A 17,780-nucleotide genomic window follows, 5' to 3' on the forward strand; every position below is an offset into this window, starting at 1 on the left:
TGATGTGTTGTGCATTCTGAGATGCTTTTCTACTCACCACGGTTGTAAAGAGTGATTATTTGAGCCAGGGGCGCCGCTAGAAATCTTGGGCCCTATGAAAGATTACAATTTAGGGCCCCCTCGATAAAATTTTCAAGCGTAAGCAACTGAATTTGAAGTCTGTTTTTGGCTGGCACTTCTACTTTACTATCCATGTGATCAGCTACCTAGCAAGTTTAGGTGATACAATTATTTGGTATATGAACATTTGAAATGCAGAACTGTCAGAATTAGACTGAATAGACTGTTGCCTTAAAATGAAAATTCCATGATATATATATATATATATGGAAGCGGGGCGGCACGGTGGTGTAGTGGTTAGCGCTGTCGTCTCACAGCAAGAAGGTCCTGGGTTCGAGCCCCGGGGCCGGCGAGGGCCTCTCTGTGTGGAGTTTGCATGTTCTCCCCGTGTCCGCGTGGGTTTCCTCCGGGTGCTCCGGCTTCCCCCACAGTCCAAAGACATGCAGGTTAGGTTAACTGGTGACTCTAAATTGACCGTAGGTGTGAATGTGAGTGTGAATGGTTGTCTGTGTCTATGTGTCAGCCCTGTGATGACCTGGCGACTTGTCCAGGGTGTACCCCGCCTTTCGCCCGTAGTCAGCTGGGATAGGCTCCAGCTTGCCTGCGACCCTGTAGAACAGGATAAAGCGGCTACAGATAATGAGATGAGATGAGAACTTACACAAGGCAATACTATTAAAATAATATTAATATCCCTCACAGGCCCTCCTGTCAGTGCCAGGCCCTTAGAATCGTCCTAACTCCCCCCCATCACAGCTATTACAGTCTCAGAGCAGTCTGGCCATTCTCCTCGGATCTACTGATCAGCAAGGTGTTTCAGCCAGCAGATCCTCTGCTCACAGGATGTTTTTTTGTTTTGTTTTTCGCACCATTCTGTGTAAATTCTAGGGACTGTTCTGTGTGAAAATCCCAGGGGGTCAGCTGTTTCTGAAATACTCAAACCAGTCCATCTGGTAACAAAATCCACTGTATGGTTCAAGTCTCTGAGATCACATTTTCCCCCATTCTGATGTTTGATGTGTACATTAGCTGAAGCTCTTGATCTGTATCTGCATGATTTTATGCATTGTACACATCAAATCATGAGTGAATGACTGGATAACTGCCTAACCGAGCAGGTGTACAAGTGTTCCTAATAAAGTGAACGGTGAGTGTGTATCTATTCCATTTGTCACCATGGGAAAAAAAATAAAGAATAATCTACTAGAGTTAAATCAATGTCAGTAAGGTACATTAAATTAAGCATAGAATAAATATATATGGTAAAAAAAAAAAGTTTACAAAGATGTTTACCCTTAAAACGAAACTACAAGTGCACTTCGTGTGAAGATGATTTTGAAAACGCAAACGCGAAAATTTCCCCTTTGCAGTTGCCGTAGAGTGAAAAGTGCGCATGCGCCGGTTTCAGTCCAACAATGGCGGCCTGCTTTGGGACGTGTAGGTTACAAATTAAAGGAGCAGAAAGGTTCGTTGTACTGGGCCAAAAATCAGGTTTACGAGCTCGGCGAATACTCACCGGATCCACATTTGCTACTAAAGCACAGACAGTGAAAAAACCGCTACAAACTGGTATGTTTAAATCTCTTCATTCTCGTTCACCACAGAGGCAGAATCATGCTGTCAGGATGTGAGGGAAATGACCCTCTTGCAAAAGTATTCATCCCCCTTGGTGTTTGTCCTGTTTTGTCGCATTACAACCTGGAATTAAAGTGGATTTTTGGAGGGTTAGCACCATTTGATTGACACAACGTGCCTACCACTTTAAAGGTGCACATTGTTGTTTTATTGTGACACAAACAATAACATGAAAAAACCCCCAGAAATCTGGAGTGTACAGAGGTATTCACCCACCCACTTATTCCTCAAGGCCAAACTGCTCCAACTCCTTCAAGTTACAGTGGTGCTTGAAAGTTTATGAACCCTTTAGAATTTTCTATAAATATGACCAAAAACATCAGATTTTCACACAAGTCCTAAAAGTAGATAAAGAGAACCCAGTTAAACAAATGAGACAAAAATATTATACTTGGTCATTTATTTATTGAGGAAAATGATCCAATATTACATATCTGTGAGTGGCAAAAATATGTGAACCTCTAGGATTAGCAGTTAATCTGAAGGTGAAATTAGAGTCAGGTGTTTTCAATCTATGGGATGACAATCAGGTGCGAGTGGGCACCCTGTTTTATTTAAAGAACAGGGATCTATAAAAGTCTGATCTTCTCAACAAATGCTTGTGAAAGTGTATCATGGTATGAACAAAGGAGATTTCTGAGAACCTCAGAAAAAGCGTTGTTGATGCTCATCAGGCTGGAAAAGGTTATAAAACCATCTCTAAAGAGTTCGGACTCCACCCATCCACAGTCAGACATATTGTGTACAAATGGAGGAAATTCAAGACCATTGTTACCCTCTCCAGGAGTGGTCGACCAACAAAGATCACTCCAAGAGCAAGGCGTGTAATACTCAGCAAGGTCACAAAGGACCCCAGGGCAACTTCTAAGCAACTGAAGGCCTCTCTCACATTGGCTAATGTTCATGAGTCCACCATCAGGAGAACACTGAACAACAGTGGTGTGCATGGCAGGGTTGCAAGGAGAAAGCCACTGCTCTCCAAAAAGAACATTGCTGCTTGTCTGCAGTTTGCTAAAGATCACGTGGACAAGCCAGAAGGCTATTGGAAAAATGTTTTGTGGATGGATGAGACCAAAATAGAACTTTTTGTTTTAAATGAGAAGCGTTATATTTGAAGAAAGGAAAACACCACATTCCAGAACTTTATCCCATCTGTGAAACATGGTGGTGGTAGTATCATGGTTTGGGCCTGTTTTGCTGCATCTGGGCCAGGATGGCTTGCCGTCATTGATGGAACAATGAATTCTGAATTATACCAGCGAATTCTAAAGGAAAATGTCAGGACATCTGTCCATGAACTGAATCTCAAGAGAAGGTGATAGCAATGATGCCACCAACATAGGAAACCCACCAACATCCCAGAGTTGAAGCTGTTCTGTACAGAGGAATGGGCTAAAATTCCTCCAAGCCGGTGTGCAGGACTGATCAACAGTTACCGCAAATGTTTAGTTACAGTTATTGCTGCACAAGGGGGTCACACCAGATACTGAAAGCAAAGGTTCACATACTTTTGCCACTCACAGATATGTAATATTGGATAATTTTCCTCAATTAATAAATGACCAAGTATAATATTTTTGTCTCATTTGTTTAACTGGGTTCTCTTTATCTACTTTTAGGACTTGTGTGAAAATCTGATGATGTTTTAGGTCATATTTATGCAGAAATATAGAAAATTCTCAAGGGTTCACAAACTTTCAAGCACCACTGTAGATGGGTTGCATTGGTGTACAGCAATCTTCAAGTTATGCCACAGATTCTCAATTGGATTGAGGTCTGGGCTTTGACTAGGCCATTCCAAGACATTTCCCTTTAAACCACTCCAGTGTAGCTTTAGCAGTATGTTTAGGGTCACTGTCCTGCTGGAACGTGAACCTTCATCCCAGTCTCAAACCTCTGGCTGACTCAAACAGGTTTTCCTCCAGAATTGCCCTGTATTTAGTGCCATCCATCTTTCCTTCAGTCCCGACCAGCTTTCCTGTCCCTGCAGATGAAAAACGTCCCCACAGCATGATGCTGCCACCACCATGCTTCACTGTAGGGATGGTGTTCTCAGGGTGTTGGGTTTGCACCACACATGACATTTTCCATGATGGCCAAAAAGATCAACTTTAGTTTCATTTGACCAGAGAATCATCTTCTATGCGTTTGGAGAGTCTACGACATGCTGTTGGGCAAACTCCAAATGTGATTTCTTAAGCAAGGACTTTTTTCTGGTCACTCTTCCATAAAGCCCCACTTTTGGGGAGAGTGTATGGCTTAAAGATCCCATCTCTGTTGTGGATCTTTGCAGCTCCCTCAGCATTATCTTTGGTGTCTTTTTTGCATCTCCAATTAATGCCCTCCTTGCCCGGTCTGAGAGTTTTGGTGGGCGGCTTTCTCTTGTCAGGTTTATAGTGGTGCCATATTCTTTCCATTTTGCTATAATGGGTTTAATGGTGCTCCCTGGGATATTCAAAGTTTGGGATATATTTTTTTTAATAACCCAACCCTGATCCTTCCTTCCTTCCTTCACAACTTTGTCTCTGACCTATTTGGAGTGCTCCTTGGTTCTCGTGTTGCAGAGTCAGGGTCCTTCCAGAACAGGTTGAGTTATACAGACATGATGTGACGCTTTGATTGCACACAGGTGGATCTCAATCAAGTAATTATGTGACTTATGAAGTGAATTGGTTGGACCAGCTCTTATTTAGGGGTTTCAAACGAAAGGGGGTGAATACATATGCACACTCCAGATTTCTGTTTTTGTTTTTTTTAATCTTAATTATTGTTTGTGTCACAATGGAAAAAAACAACAACAATTTGCACCTTTATAGTGGTAGGCATGTTGTGTAAATCAAATGGTGCGAACCCCCTAAAAATCCATTTTAATTCTAGCTTGTAATGCAACAAAACAGGACAAACACCAAGGGGGATGAATACTTTTGCATGACGCTGTATATGAACTGTGCACACGGCTGTCAAATCCATGATAGAGATGTATGTTTGAACTGGTAAAGACTGTTCTGATTGCTACTTGTTTTGGTTAGTTAAATCCTTGAGCTTTATCTTCACTCGCACATTCTACTCTCTGGTTAATGAAGGTTATGTTGACCAGTAATGTATTTCTTCTTTTCATAAGATTATGATCCTGACGGGTGATGTAATGGTACATAATGTTTCTCTTCTTTCATAAAGTAGTGTCATCTAAACCAGTGATGTAACGCTTTATCACCCCTTTACATTATACAGGTAGGCTAGTCGTTGACTTACGACTGTGTTTGGTTACGACTGACCGGTCATAAACCGATCTGGTCGTAAGTCGGCCTATGTTAAATGAACGTAAGTATATTGTGATGTGTAATGATATTGTAATCATCTTAAAGTCTTATTTTATCAACATTTTCTTATTTCATTACCTTGGCTCATTATTTGGTTTAAGTCAAACACTGCATACTACACTGCGTACAGTACAATTTGTTTAATATGTGTGAAACAAAAAATACGAAATACAGGTGTGAAAAATAGAAAACTTTTAGTTTGAAACATACCAAAATACAAATGTAAAACATAGCAAAATACAAAACTTAGTGACCACTGGCATCACTGGTGCTTGGCTGTGGGTCGTCTACGTCATCATCAGCTGTTGCAGCGCTCGGGCTGGCGGGAGGATTTGCTCGTTTCATAAACCAGGAGCTGGGGCGGAAACTGTATGACGGAGTGCGCGAGGGAGCGCGAGAGAGACTGCGCGTGTGCCTGGAGCTGGGGCGGAAACTGTTGTACGCGGCAAGAGGCTGGATGCTGGGCGCTGCCAGGAGCTGGGGCGGAAACTGTTGTACGCGGCAAGAGGCTGGATGCTGGGCGCTGCCAGGAGCTGGGGCGGAAACTGTTGGACGCTCAGCTAGCTCAGCTGGGAAACACTTGCCAGTCATAACCAGACGGTCGTAAAGTCGATCGGTCGTAAGTTGCATAGGTCGTAAGTCGACAACTACCTGTATATAGATAACTTAGTTTTATCAATTCAATCATCATCATCCAATCACATAGCTACAACACACTCGTGAATGTGAATATATACTTATGTTTGTCTTACAATAAACTGAGAAACATCTCTGAGCAGCTGTGTCTGTGTCAGTGACTGTTTGCTTCCGGATCGATCTGTGAGCCAGAATCTCTTATGTGGCAGAGGTCGACATTTTTAGATCATACTTTGTCAATTCAACCTCCTTCGGTACAAACAGATCAAAACCTAACAAGTTGATTTCAATGACGAGTTATTCACTGTTGGTCCCGGCAATCATAAAAGTGTACTGTGATGAAATTAATCAAGATGATATGAAATCATGTGTCAAATCACTCCGCCTTGAATTTCAAACTAATTTAGGTGCTGCAGCAGCAGCAGACAAGGAATCATTTTCTGCTGTCCAAGAGGAAAGACAAGAACAAGCTGAGAGGTCTGTCCTCATCAGCTGCCCTCCAAACATCAACCAGAAAAGGTTCTTAGACTACTTCTCCAAACACGGACACATACAGAACCATTTCTTCTATCAGTCTTATGTAAGTATCAGTGCAGCAGAATATTCTATAGTTTCCTGTGTGCGTTTGGAGCTCATGCACTCGGCCAGTTTTCTTTGGAATCAATTTTGTGCCAAAATGTTCATACAATACTTTTGAAATATCAAACAAAAACGACAAATCAAAATACAAAAAAGTCAATTTTTTTAGACTGGCAAACAAATTATTCGTGTAATCGTGCAAAATATCAGTCTATTACTCTTCAGAAACCTTTTATTTTTGTTCCGCGTCTTTCTCAGTTTTGTTTGACGTTATTTATTTTGGTTGCGATTCCAGCTTTCTAGTTTGCGCTCCCTGACTTTTTGCTTGCAGTTTTGGCACAAACTTCACGTGTGGGTGGGCTGTCCAGGAATGCATTCCCATTGGGTAACTTGTGTTTGACTGACAGCTACTCTCAGCCATTCCCCCGGAGGCTGTTGTGGCCATTTTCTACTCGGATTCTGGCGGACTGTTTGACAAGTGACCGATCCATTGACGGTAAACAAGGATCGAGTGGACTTCAGTGGCGACTATGATATTGAATTAATTCAATAAAGTGTAAATTCAATATCATAGTCGCCACTGAAGTCCACTCGATCCTTGTTTACCGTCAATGGATCGGTCACTCGTCAAACAGTTCACAGGAATCCGAGTAGAAAATGGCCGCAACAGCCTCCGAGGAATGGCTGAGCATAGCTGTCAGTCAAACAGAAGTTAGCCAATGGGAATGCATTCCTGGACAGCCCACCCACACGTGAGGTCTGTGCCAAAACTGCAAGCAAAAAGTCAGGGAGCGCAAACGTGAAAGCTCAGCTGGAATCGCAACCAAAATAAATTACATCAAGCAAAACTGAGAAAGACGCGGAACAAAAATAAAAGGTTTCTGAAGAGTAATAGACTGATATTTTGCACGATTACACGAATAATTTGTTTGCCAGTCTAAAAAAATACTTTTTTTTCCTTTTTTTGTATTTTGATTTGTCATTTTTGTTTGATATTTCAAAAGTATTGTATGAACATTTTGGCACAAAATTGATTCCATAGTTTTCCAGTCATGATCTATCATATTCCCTTGGGCTTCACAATACTGCCTCCTTGTCAGACAAAATGAAAATAACAAAGTCGTTTATTTTATTTCAACAAGATAGGTGTGATAAGTTTCATAGAGTATTACATGTAGGAAAAGTGACTAAACGATGATTGGTATAAATATGGAGGTGATTATAGGAAATCGTGCGTGTTGATTGGTCGAGAGATTGGGACTATCGCTGCATTCATGTGCTATGGGAAGATGATATTTTCCAGTTGGGAAGTGGTATTTACCAGTGTGTTGTGTTCACATGTTTTTTTTGTTGTTGACAAATTAAAGATGGTGGACCAGATTCAAGTTAGCAATAGTTAGTTAGCTATCGTTCGCAATAGCGTCTGCTCTGGATAGGTAAAAACAAACCATAACACATTTTTAAAGGAAACGGATTTCTAACGTATTATATTACACTTGTTAATGACGCAACATTGCATAGACATAAAAAACTACCCACTAGTTCTAGTAAAAAAAAAACTTTAGTAGTGTACAGTGCTTAACATTCAAGTGTCTTGTACCGCTCGCCGCCATGTTGAAAAGGTTAAAGTTCATCTCATCTCGGCAACTCGTGTATCAAAATTTTCTACGAGTTGCCCAGTGGAAAATACCACAAGAGGGGGCGTTCATGTGTGCTTTCCATGTCGGCGTTTGGTATTTACCATAATTCCCATAGCACATGAACGCAGCATATTTCTCGATAATCACCTCAAGCGACTGAGCAAAATGGCGGCCAATCGCTTCGTCACCGTAAGTGAGGAAGAATTACAAATTATGAAAGAAAATGCTGTTCCTAAAAGCACTAAAGATGTGATGAAGTTTGGTCTAAAACTATTCAAAGGTAAGGTGGAATTGTGATTGATTTTATCGATTTCAAAACAAAGTATTTTATGTGACACAAGTCTGCGCCGCGCCGTTATTACATTTGCATGCCGCTTTTGAAGTTTGAAATAGATGATTTTTAATATGATTTTTAAAAAATAATCACCTGTGTATTTGTACTAAAACAATTATCTGCCTCAGGCTCCGTGAATATCAGTGAATAATAGCTTTCACGTCGTCTCGGTTATTATTTACCGATATTCACCTCCCCTTCGGTAAATGATTGTTAAATGAAAAGATAGTAATAGTGTTCAACCCAAATGAAGTCAGTTCAACAGTTTACATCATCCTGATATAAATATTGACTAATAGCCAGTGGCGTGCACTGACATTTTGGGGGGCAAGTGCTCTGGGGGGGAAAAAGGGCACTTTTTTGCGCATGTGGAACACCTTATTATAAAAATCTGAGATTTAATCCTCCTCTTGTGTTCGGGTCGCCACTGACCCGTTTTAGTTTTTAAAGGTGTAAAACAACCACTTAATGTTAATTTATTACATCAAGCCTTTTTGACTTTGCCAGGAATCTCTAGTTGAACAAAATAGAAAAAGAAACTTTTGTTTTCCTAAATCTGAAAATGGTCTAGCAAAAAATATAATACTTATGTGCAGTTGTTTCTGTATGCGACGGGCTACTTCACGACAAAATAATTACAGCTTGGGCTTAGAGGGCAAACAATACATTTTCACTCGATTCATGTGTTACCTGGCTGGTGGGGCAGGGGAAGAGCTGACTGACTGCCCGATGTGTTGTCTGCGCTACGACAAGGCCGTGGCTTCCAGGACGCTATGCTGCTGCAACCTCACATTGAATGCACTGCACGCTTGTTCACGTAACAGAGCAAGAGAGACAGAGGTCCGGTGTGTGTGCGGAGGGGGCACACATCGGGACATTATTTTCACACACGCTTTTAATGCCGCGGCTTTTCTAAAAGATCATGTCGACATTGGCCTCAGTAAACTGTAAAAAAAAAATTCAAAAGGGCACTTTTTTGGACAGAGGGGCAGGTGCTTGAGCACCACCTCGTGTCTGTGCACGCCACTGCTAATAGCTGGTATGCTGTTTTCTGCCTTTATCACTGCCTCCATTGTCTTTCATGTTAACCGAGTAATTTTTGGGTGTTTTTTTTTTCTTCTGACGTAATTAAATCAAAATTGTTTGGCTAGATTTTTCCTGCTCTTTTCGATATACAGTACATGTTAGATATCATACACTGCCTTCAAGTCTGGACACCATTAGGGTTATGGCAAAGATTTGGCTTATTGCTTTTAGTTGTTTTCAGACACATTTTTTGAAATTTTTTTTTCCTCTTCTGTTCCAAGTGACATTCATTTAATTAACATTTAACATTTTGCCGTTGTTTTTATTTATAAATAAACAGCAAAGCAGTGGCCAAAAAAAATTTCATTTGACAGTAAATTGCCTTTTTGTCTTGCGTTACATTTCTAATGTTGCATGTTTTCTTGTAAATGACCGTTAATTTTGATGACCGTTTGTGCTTTGTTCTCCAGGGTGTTTATGCAGTGGTGGAATTCTCTACAAAGGACAGCATCAGCGCACTGAAAGCAAACTGTACCATACCAAATGTCCAGCATGAAGCCGCTGTGCCTTTCAAATCCCGTCTCCTCTCACTGAAATGGACAGGGCAAGGTGGCCAGTCAAAGGCCTCAAACACGCTGAAGTTCCAAAAGCACTTGCCTATTCCTATCAATGAGCTCACACAACATCTCTCCAAACAAGAGAGTGTAAGTTATCTGTAAAAACAGATTTGAAACAAAATGAATTGATAATTCATTTGAAAAGTGAGCAGTCCTTTTGTCTCATCTCATTATCTCTAGCCGCTTTATCCTGTTCTACAGGGTCGCAGGCAAGCTGGAGCCTATCCCAGCTGACTACAGGCGAAAGGCGGGGTACACCCTGGACAAGTCGCCAGGTCATCACAGGGCTGACACATAGACACAGACAACCATTCACACTCACATTCACACCTACGGTCAATTTAGAGTCACCAGTTAACCTAACCTGCATGTCTTTGGACTGTGGGGGAAACCGGAGCACCCGGAGGAAACCCACGCGGACACGGGGAGAACATGCAAACTCCGCACAGAAAGGCCCTCGCCGGCCCCGGGGCTCGAACCCAGGACCTTCTTGCTGTGAGGCGACAGCGCTAACCACTACACCACCGTGCCGCCCGCAGTCCTTTTGTATGCACTTATAATAACTTCTTAGTTATTATAATCGCATTGTTATGAAACAATACATCATTACACACGATGACTATTATACTGGTGTACACACTTTTTTTTTTTTTTATTATACATTCATAACAAAATGGTTATGAATAGTTGGGTCATAACTAAATATACACTTTTCAGTGTTCTCCACGGGCGCTTTTAAAGTGGCGCACCGCCATATTATAATTCTGGCCCACCACCCTTCCCTTGGCCAAAAAAAAACACGTAACTTCAGCAGTATACACCAAATAAATCGTAAAGTATTTGCTTTATTATAATTTTGTAACTCTGTAACATGCAGAAGACCATTAAATGAATGCATACGGGGCTACCTGAAGCGGCTACGTGATTGCAATAGAAAAACATCTGGCCGGCTGCATAAAGATTGTGACACAGAGCTCTGCAGATTGAAGTCTATCCCTGTGTTACACTACACCGCACCGCATTACGCTATACTGACACACAGTAACGTTGGAAGCTACCGTATAAGCTTCAGCTAGCCAGCAGCTAAATAACTTTTCGGGTGCACACGCAAGTTGCTTGTAGCGTTATTGTGCAACTGTTACGCTTATCTATCATCTTTTCTGACCATACACTGTTACAGTAGTCATATAACAGCGCACACACACACACATTAGTTAAGTTCAGGTCTTTTATTTTACGTATCTGTGATTGTGTAGGCCTCCGGTTTCCCCCACAGTCCAAAGACATGCAGGTTAGGTTAACTGGGGACTCTAAATTGACCGTAGGTGTGAATGTGAGTGTGAATGGTTGTCTGTGTCTATGTGTCAGCCCTGCGATGACCTGGCGACTTGTCCAGGGTGTACCCCGCCTTTCGCCCGTAGTCAGCTGGGATAGGCTCCAGCTTGCCTGCGACCCTGTAGAACAGGATAAAGCGGCTAGAGATAATGAGATGAGATGAGATTTAGCATTTCTTATCCATTTATTGGCCAGTTTCACTGTCAAAAAAGTCCAAAGTCTGTCAGCTTCAGGGGGACTTCTTCCCCCTGGCCCCCCACGGGGCTCCGCCCAGGACCCTGTTGGGGGCTTAGGTGGCCCCCAAACCTCCACCACCACCTTTTATTTTTGAAAAGTGGAGAACCCTGCTTTTAACTGCCAGATACACCCGAATATATATTTTCCATCTCTCCATGTGTTCCAGATAGATCAGCAGCTGCAGTGTCTGACTGATCTGTATCAGCTGACTGAGGAAAATATCAGTTTGCGCTTCTTGGTCTGTTCGCTGCTCAGAGACATTGCTGCTGCCTATTTCCCAGAATGCGTCATCAGGCCTTTTGGCTCCACTGTGAACAGCTTTGGAAAACTGGGATGTGACCTGGACATGTTCCTGGATCTAGATGGCATTAGTGGGCAGAACCAGAGGAAGGTCAGTAGATATAAGGGCCATGTAGGGGTCTGACAGTCGAAGGGTGGGACTGGGTAATCTGAGAGTAATGTTTTAATAATCTTAATCAACCAAGACTTCCTGTTTACAAGATTTCTGTGTTGGAAATTTTGCACATTATATATTACATACTATATACTTACTACCAAGTGTGGGCACATGTGAAATGCATAGAGGATATTCCACAGTGGTACGAAGATATGAAGTTTAAATACGATACGGAAGTTTATCTTCGATATTCACGAGGGAGTGAAGTGAATGAGTGAAAATACTTTCAACACGAGACGATAAACTTCATATCTTTGCGCCACTGTATAAAATTCTTTATATTGTATGGACACAGCCACAAAAAAAATGCAAGTTAATCAAAAGAATTTTAATGTTGACAACACGCATCTAGTCAGCGGGAAAATGCTGGAGGTGACCTCATCGGAATGAAATATCAGGAATTATTATACATACAGGACACTTTTTTTGATGGAATAAAAACATGTATTCTATTCCCTTCTAGTGGGTTTCACTCATTTGGTTTGATAGTATGCAATATTGTTAGCATATCGCTTGTCCTACGTGTATTCCATCACTCTACCCAATGGAGAATGAGCATGCAATATGGATTATAAGTGCAATATGCAATATTGAACGTTGTCAAGACAACACATCACGCGTCAAAGATGTAAAACTTCAGCGTTAGTGAGTGATTGTGACAATTTGTAAACAAACATGGCCATCAGGTTTGCTTCATTAAAAACGGAAGATTTTGAGAGAATTCTGGCTACCAGGTAGCTCTCTTTTATGTAGTTGCCGATGCTGATTTGAAAAGTAACTAAGTAAATTACATGGAGAAATGAATACTTAAGTCTGAGTGAAAAATACTGTGGCGAGTGTGCATGGAAGAAGAGTCTGGAGACAGAAATCTTAGGCTACATCCACACGACAACGGCAACGATATATATATATATATATATATATTTTTTTTTAAATATCGCGTCCACATGGGCAACGGATCAGTAAAATATCAGGTTCATATGGCAACGCAACGCTTGCTGAAAACGATGCAATACACATGCCACACCTCTACGTGCACTGTAAGACGGTCCCATCGGAGACACCAGAACAATAGAAGAAGTAGACGCATGCGCATAAACCCCTTCTTCTGTAGCATCAGCCACATAAAGTTTTGATTATTAGTCAGTAGCGTAAAATAGTATCTATTGTCTAAGACACTTATTTATATTTCATATTAAAACGTCTATGTAAATTAATACATAGAAAGCCTGGCCAGGCGCTGAACGTTCTTCTGCCTTCACTTTAAGAGAAATTCAGGGCGAACATGAGCCTAGGTTCTTCCCTGTCACTGTCACACGCGCACACCTTCTCACTCCCTGTCCTATGGCTATAGTCCCTTTAAATCACGTGCTCGTTTTTTGAATGGAGACGTGGAAAGAGGAATGAACGGGGGTAGATGGAGAGAGAGAGAGAGAGGAATGAACGGGGGTAGATGGAGAGAGAGAGGAATGAATGGGGGTAGATGGAAGCCGGTACGCCAACATTCTGAGATCCTCCAGAATTCTTTAATGGTCTGGAATAAATTGAATGCTACACGTTGATGGATTACTTTGTTCTTCTACGCCCTTTTTGAGGAATGTGTTGTCGGACTTAAACCAACATCTGAAGAGGTGAGATCGCTCCTTTTTTTTTTCCCTATTTTTGCTGGCGGGATTGTCATGTGGTTGTGACGTCATCGTAAACAAATCCGTTCTACTCATCCAGACGACTTCGCAACGGCGCTGTTGCCAGATTTTTCCACTCTGGGACCCGTTCTCAAAAGATTTCATTTTGGGGCACCCAAAACACCGGTGCCGTGTGGATGCCAGGCCGAAACGATAAACAATTTTATCAGATTCACCTGAATCCGTTGCCGTGTGGACAGGGCCTTAGTTTCTTGGCCGTTAGCCTGTGCTAGTTGCTCTCGATCGCACTGGCTTGACTGCGCTAGCGTTGGCCTTCGCTAACATCACTATTTAGTGCTACACCGGCTGGAAGCTAACTAGACTGCCATGCTAACAGCACTGAGTCACGGGTAAGCTAGCGTTGGCCTTCGAGAATGCTGATATGATGTGTGTGTGTGTGTGTACAGGGTGTTTCAAAAATGTTTATATTATTGGAAATGTAAATATCCCAGAAACTACATAGTCTAGGCTAATGAAACTGAACAGGCTTAATGTTGAGCAATATAAGATTTATTCCTCAAAATTTGAATGAGAAATTCAAAGGTATGTGGATTCCATGAACGATTTCACAAATTTTTAATATGCGTGCCACCTGAGACACAGACAGCCTTCCTCTTTGAGCTTTTTGTGCCGTGTCCAAATCTGCATTGCAGTTGGTGTATTTTTAGAGAATTCTCTCATAAATGCACGCTGCACAGTCTTGTTCGACTGTGTTCGAGCGTACTCTAACACACACAACTCCTTTTCTTTTCCCGTGAACAGCATTTCTATACCTAAAAAGATAAAAACAAAAAACATTACACATAAAATTTTGACCTGTTTCCACACAGACTCGTTCAGCATCATGCTAGCTGAATGGAATATATCTGATAGACCACAAAAAAAAAAAAGCCAGCCGATGTTATTTAAATATGTCACTCAGATTCACGATGTATTTCGTATTAAAAATGCGAGTTTTTCAACACGAGAAGATAAACTTCATATCTTCAAGCCAACTTGTGATTTTCTTTTTATTATATAGACACATTCACAAAGAAAAAGTGCCCAAATTTATCAAAACAGTTCATCAATTTCCTCACAACTGTGATATTGGAAAATATGTCACAGTTGTAGTTTTTCATGTCCCGGATGTCGTTAATGTGAAAAATACGAGTGGCGTATTTCCCAGTAAAACACTCCTGGGAAATACGCCACTTGAAGACTTTTGGCACTAGCTGACGTTCAGCCAAAAATTTGGGACCACTTTTAAGAAACGGATAACTTTAAGCAAGCAAAATTATAACACTGCAACTTAATAATTTAAAATGTGATGTATTTTTGTATTGAGCATGCAGATATTATAGAAATTTAGTATTCAAACAGTCTAATTAATTCTGGAAGCCCTTAGATTGGGATTGAGAACTTTTTCATCTAGATCATTCAAGTTGTAAAGTGAGATGATGTCCGATGTGCTTTTCAGCTGTTTCACTCAGTGTCCCATATAAAATTCTGAAATCCAGTAATAGTCCTTAATGCTCAGTTTTAGAAAAAGAAAATAAAGTGCCAATGGTTGTTTAATACACTGTTTTGTATAATGATATATTAAATACCATGGCTCTAAAACTTTTAATTAACTTTCACTTTATTCCTCACTTACAGGGAAGTTTAACAAAGCTGAATTACACGAGCAATTACAGTCCGTTGAATAATTTTAAAATGATTAAAGAGAGTATAAATCTAAAGTGCATTCTTATATCCACCAGGGTTCTGGTCTGTCTCTTGAGTATCAAGTAAAGCAGGGGACGTCAGAGCGGACGGTCACACAGAGTGTCCTGTCTGTTATAGGGGAGTGTGTGGACCAGTTTGGCCCCGGCTGTGTGGGTGTTCAGAAAATCCTCAATGCCCGCTGCCCCCTTGTCAGATTCGCTCACCAGCCTTCAGGCTTTCAGTGTGACCTCACAGCAAATAACAGGTACAATTCTTACTAAATCCCATCATGTTTAATGATTCAAGCAGAGCTTTAGGGCAAAGCTGAAGGTTCAGATGACTTGTATCCATCTCAAAACAAATATCAGGATGTATATGAGGTTTACAAATACAGTAGATATAAAGAGTCTACACACACCTGTTACTGTAGCAGGTTTTTTGAATGCGAAAAAAAAAAGACACTAAAATGAAGCATATCAGATCTTTTCCCACCTTTAAAGGAGAACTGAAGCCATTTTTAAACTTGCTTTATTTCTTAATTAAAGTGTTATTCAATTACGTTTTCGGTTTTAGTAACCTTATATCGTGACTCGTATTGGCAATTAAATATTATACTTATCGGCCTATTCAGTTTTTAGCAGGGCTTTGAACCAGAATTTTTTTCCAATTGGTTCGTTCCGAACAGAAACGGAATTTTAACATTTCCGGTTTTGGGTTCCACCATTAAATAGACGTTCCCGAACCGGTTAGAACAAAAAAATTTCGTTCCCGGAACGGTTAATTACGTTCCCTGTCAGCTGTTTAACAAATGGCTATAAAATTATGTCTCTGTCTCATCCAGCTTAAGCCAAATGTAGGCTAATTCTATTACAACCTTCATTAAATAAGACAAGAAATAATTCAAAACAATTATTTCAAATGTTGGCGATTTGGATTCTCAGTATGTCTTCCCATCTACACAAACAGAAAAAGTGCCAAAAATTAAAGATAATTCATTTAGTGTGTTACCAAAGGCTAGTCAGGCCCTATGCATTGATAGGCTAACAGAGGTTAACGTCATTTAATGTTCGCGAGCCTCTCATTAACGTGGACAAATATATTGATATCTTGTTTGAAATTGACGTTTTTGAATAACGATAGACTGCAATATTTACCTCTTATTTAAGACGTGGAGACGTGATAGTAGTCCACCCTCCCGCTCTCTCCATTCAGTCAGTGAACGTCACACAGGAAGTGAACCCCAGCGGGTCATAGAAACTTGCGCAGGAGAAGAATGACTTTTTTATTTGTAGGCTACAGAAACTTTGAGGAACGAAATAAAAAACGGTATTAACCAGTTACCATTATTTTTAATAAGCGTTTCTGTTCCGGAACATAAAAAATAATAAAGTTTCTGGTTTCGTTTCTGTTCCATGTGAAATAGAAAAAGTTCCCGGTTTTCGTTTTCGTTCCTTGAACCGGTTCAAAGCCCTGGTTTTTAGCCATGTTGAATTTAGTTCGTTTGGTCCACGGCAGGCGTCACTTATCCGCGCAATCTTCACGAGACTTGTGTGAGACTTCGAAATGTGAAGTGTCAGCGCCGCCATTTTTAAAACTGTTTTCCAAACAAAATATTGCACAAAAACGAGTTTAAATGACGATTACTGCCTACTTTATTCAAACTTTCCTGATTGCTATCAAAACAAACAAAACTTCCGGCTTGATTCGAAAGAGGGCGCGCGTCTTTTGCCAACGTTGGCAGGTGTCTGTCACTTTGATTTCCGCTGTACGTTTTACTTTTACGTTTTACAGTTGGGTCACTGTCATGCAGAAAGATGAAATTCCTTTTCATCTTCACTTTACTAGCGGACACTAGGGTTGGGCGGTATCCAAATTTTGATACCTTTAAACTGTCTCTGTGTTTTCCCGGGGTATACGGTATTACCGAGAAAAAAAATAATATTTTGTTTCGGCCTACTGTGTAACGTGCGCCTATGCCTCAAATGTACTATTTAAAAGCAGCATAGCGAATTGTGTGCATTGTGGTATGGATTAAGCAGCAAAGCGAATTTTGTGCATTGATGAATGGATTAAGAGATATTTCAAAGCATCACGCAACTCTTCCTTCATCTTGAAAATAGCATTCAACTGTCGTTTACACATGTCTGCGTTGAAACGCCATTTGCAGCACTATTTCACCTACTCCATCAAAAAAAAGTACACGATGAGCAGGATCATACCCTTTCAAGCATGGGAAATAAAAAAAAGAAAAAGAATCAACCAACACCCAAGTCCGTTTAGACTGCGCGATAAACCATATTCTTCAGCGCAAATGAGGCGAACCTAATTCAAATGCGTGATAGCTGCACAAGGCAAAATCATATGGGCCCACGTCATGCCATGGCGGGGAAATTAATAATCAAATGGCCTTACCTTGCTTAAAACGTTGTCTTGATCACATAACTCCTTACAATTATTCCACTTAAATCCATACGGTTTAACACACCCAACAAAGATAGCAAGCGCATTGCTAATTCCCACCAGAAACCTAACA

General features: G+C 40.9%; 1 protein-coding gene across 4 annotated transcripts in view; it reads left to right on the forward strand.

The window, feature by feature from the left end:
* The first annotated feature begins 1,467 nt into the window (after nt 1-1,467).
* The window catches only part of mtpap (mitochondrial poly(A) polymerase), a 62,358-nt gene continuing 46,045 nt past the window's right edge, over nt 1,468-17,780 (forward strand). For all 4 annotated transcript variants that reach the window (XR_009656523.1, XM_060940089.1, XM_060940087.1 and 1 more), the window contains exons 1-5: nt 1,468-1,629; nt 6,059-6,231; nt 9,701-9,934; nt 11,586-11,810; nt 15,304-15,512. Coding sequence is in view for 3 of the 4 variants with exons in the window: in XM_060940089.1 (XP_060796072.1) it covers nt 1,476-1,629; nt 6,059-6,231; nt 9,701-9,934; nt 11,586-11,810; nt 15,304-15,512 (995 nt within the window). In the remaining variant the exon portion in view is untranslated. The remainder of the gene's footprint in view (nt 1,630-6,058; nt 6,232-9,700; nt 9,935-11,585; nt 11,811-15,303; nt 15,513-17,780) is intronic.

Source organism: Neoarius graeffei, chromosome 14 (assembly GCF_027579695.1).
Source record: "Neoarius graeffei isolate fNeoGra1 chromosome 14, fNeoGra1.pri, whole genome shotgun sequence".
In the NCBI taxonomy this organism is placed as follows: domain Eukaryota; kingdom Metazoa; phylum Chordata; class Actinopteri; order Siluriformes; family Ariidae; genus Neoarius; species Neoarius graeffei.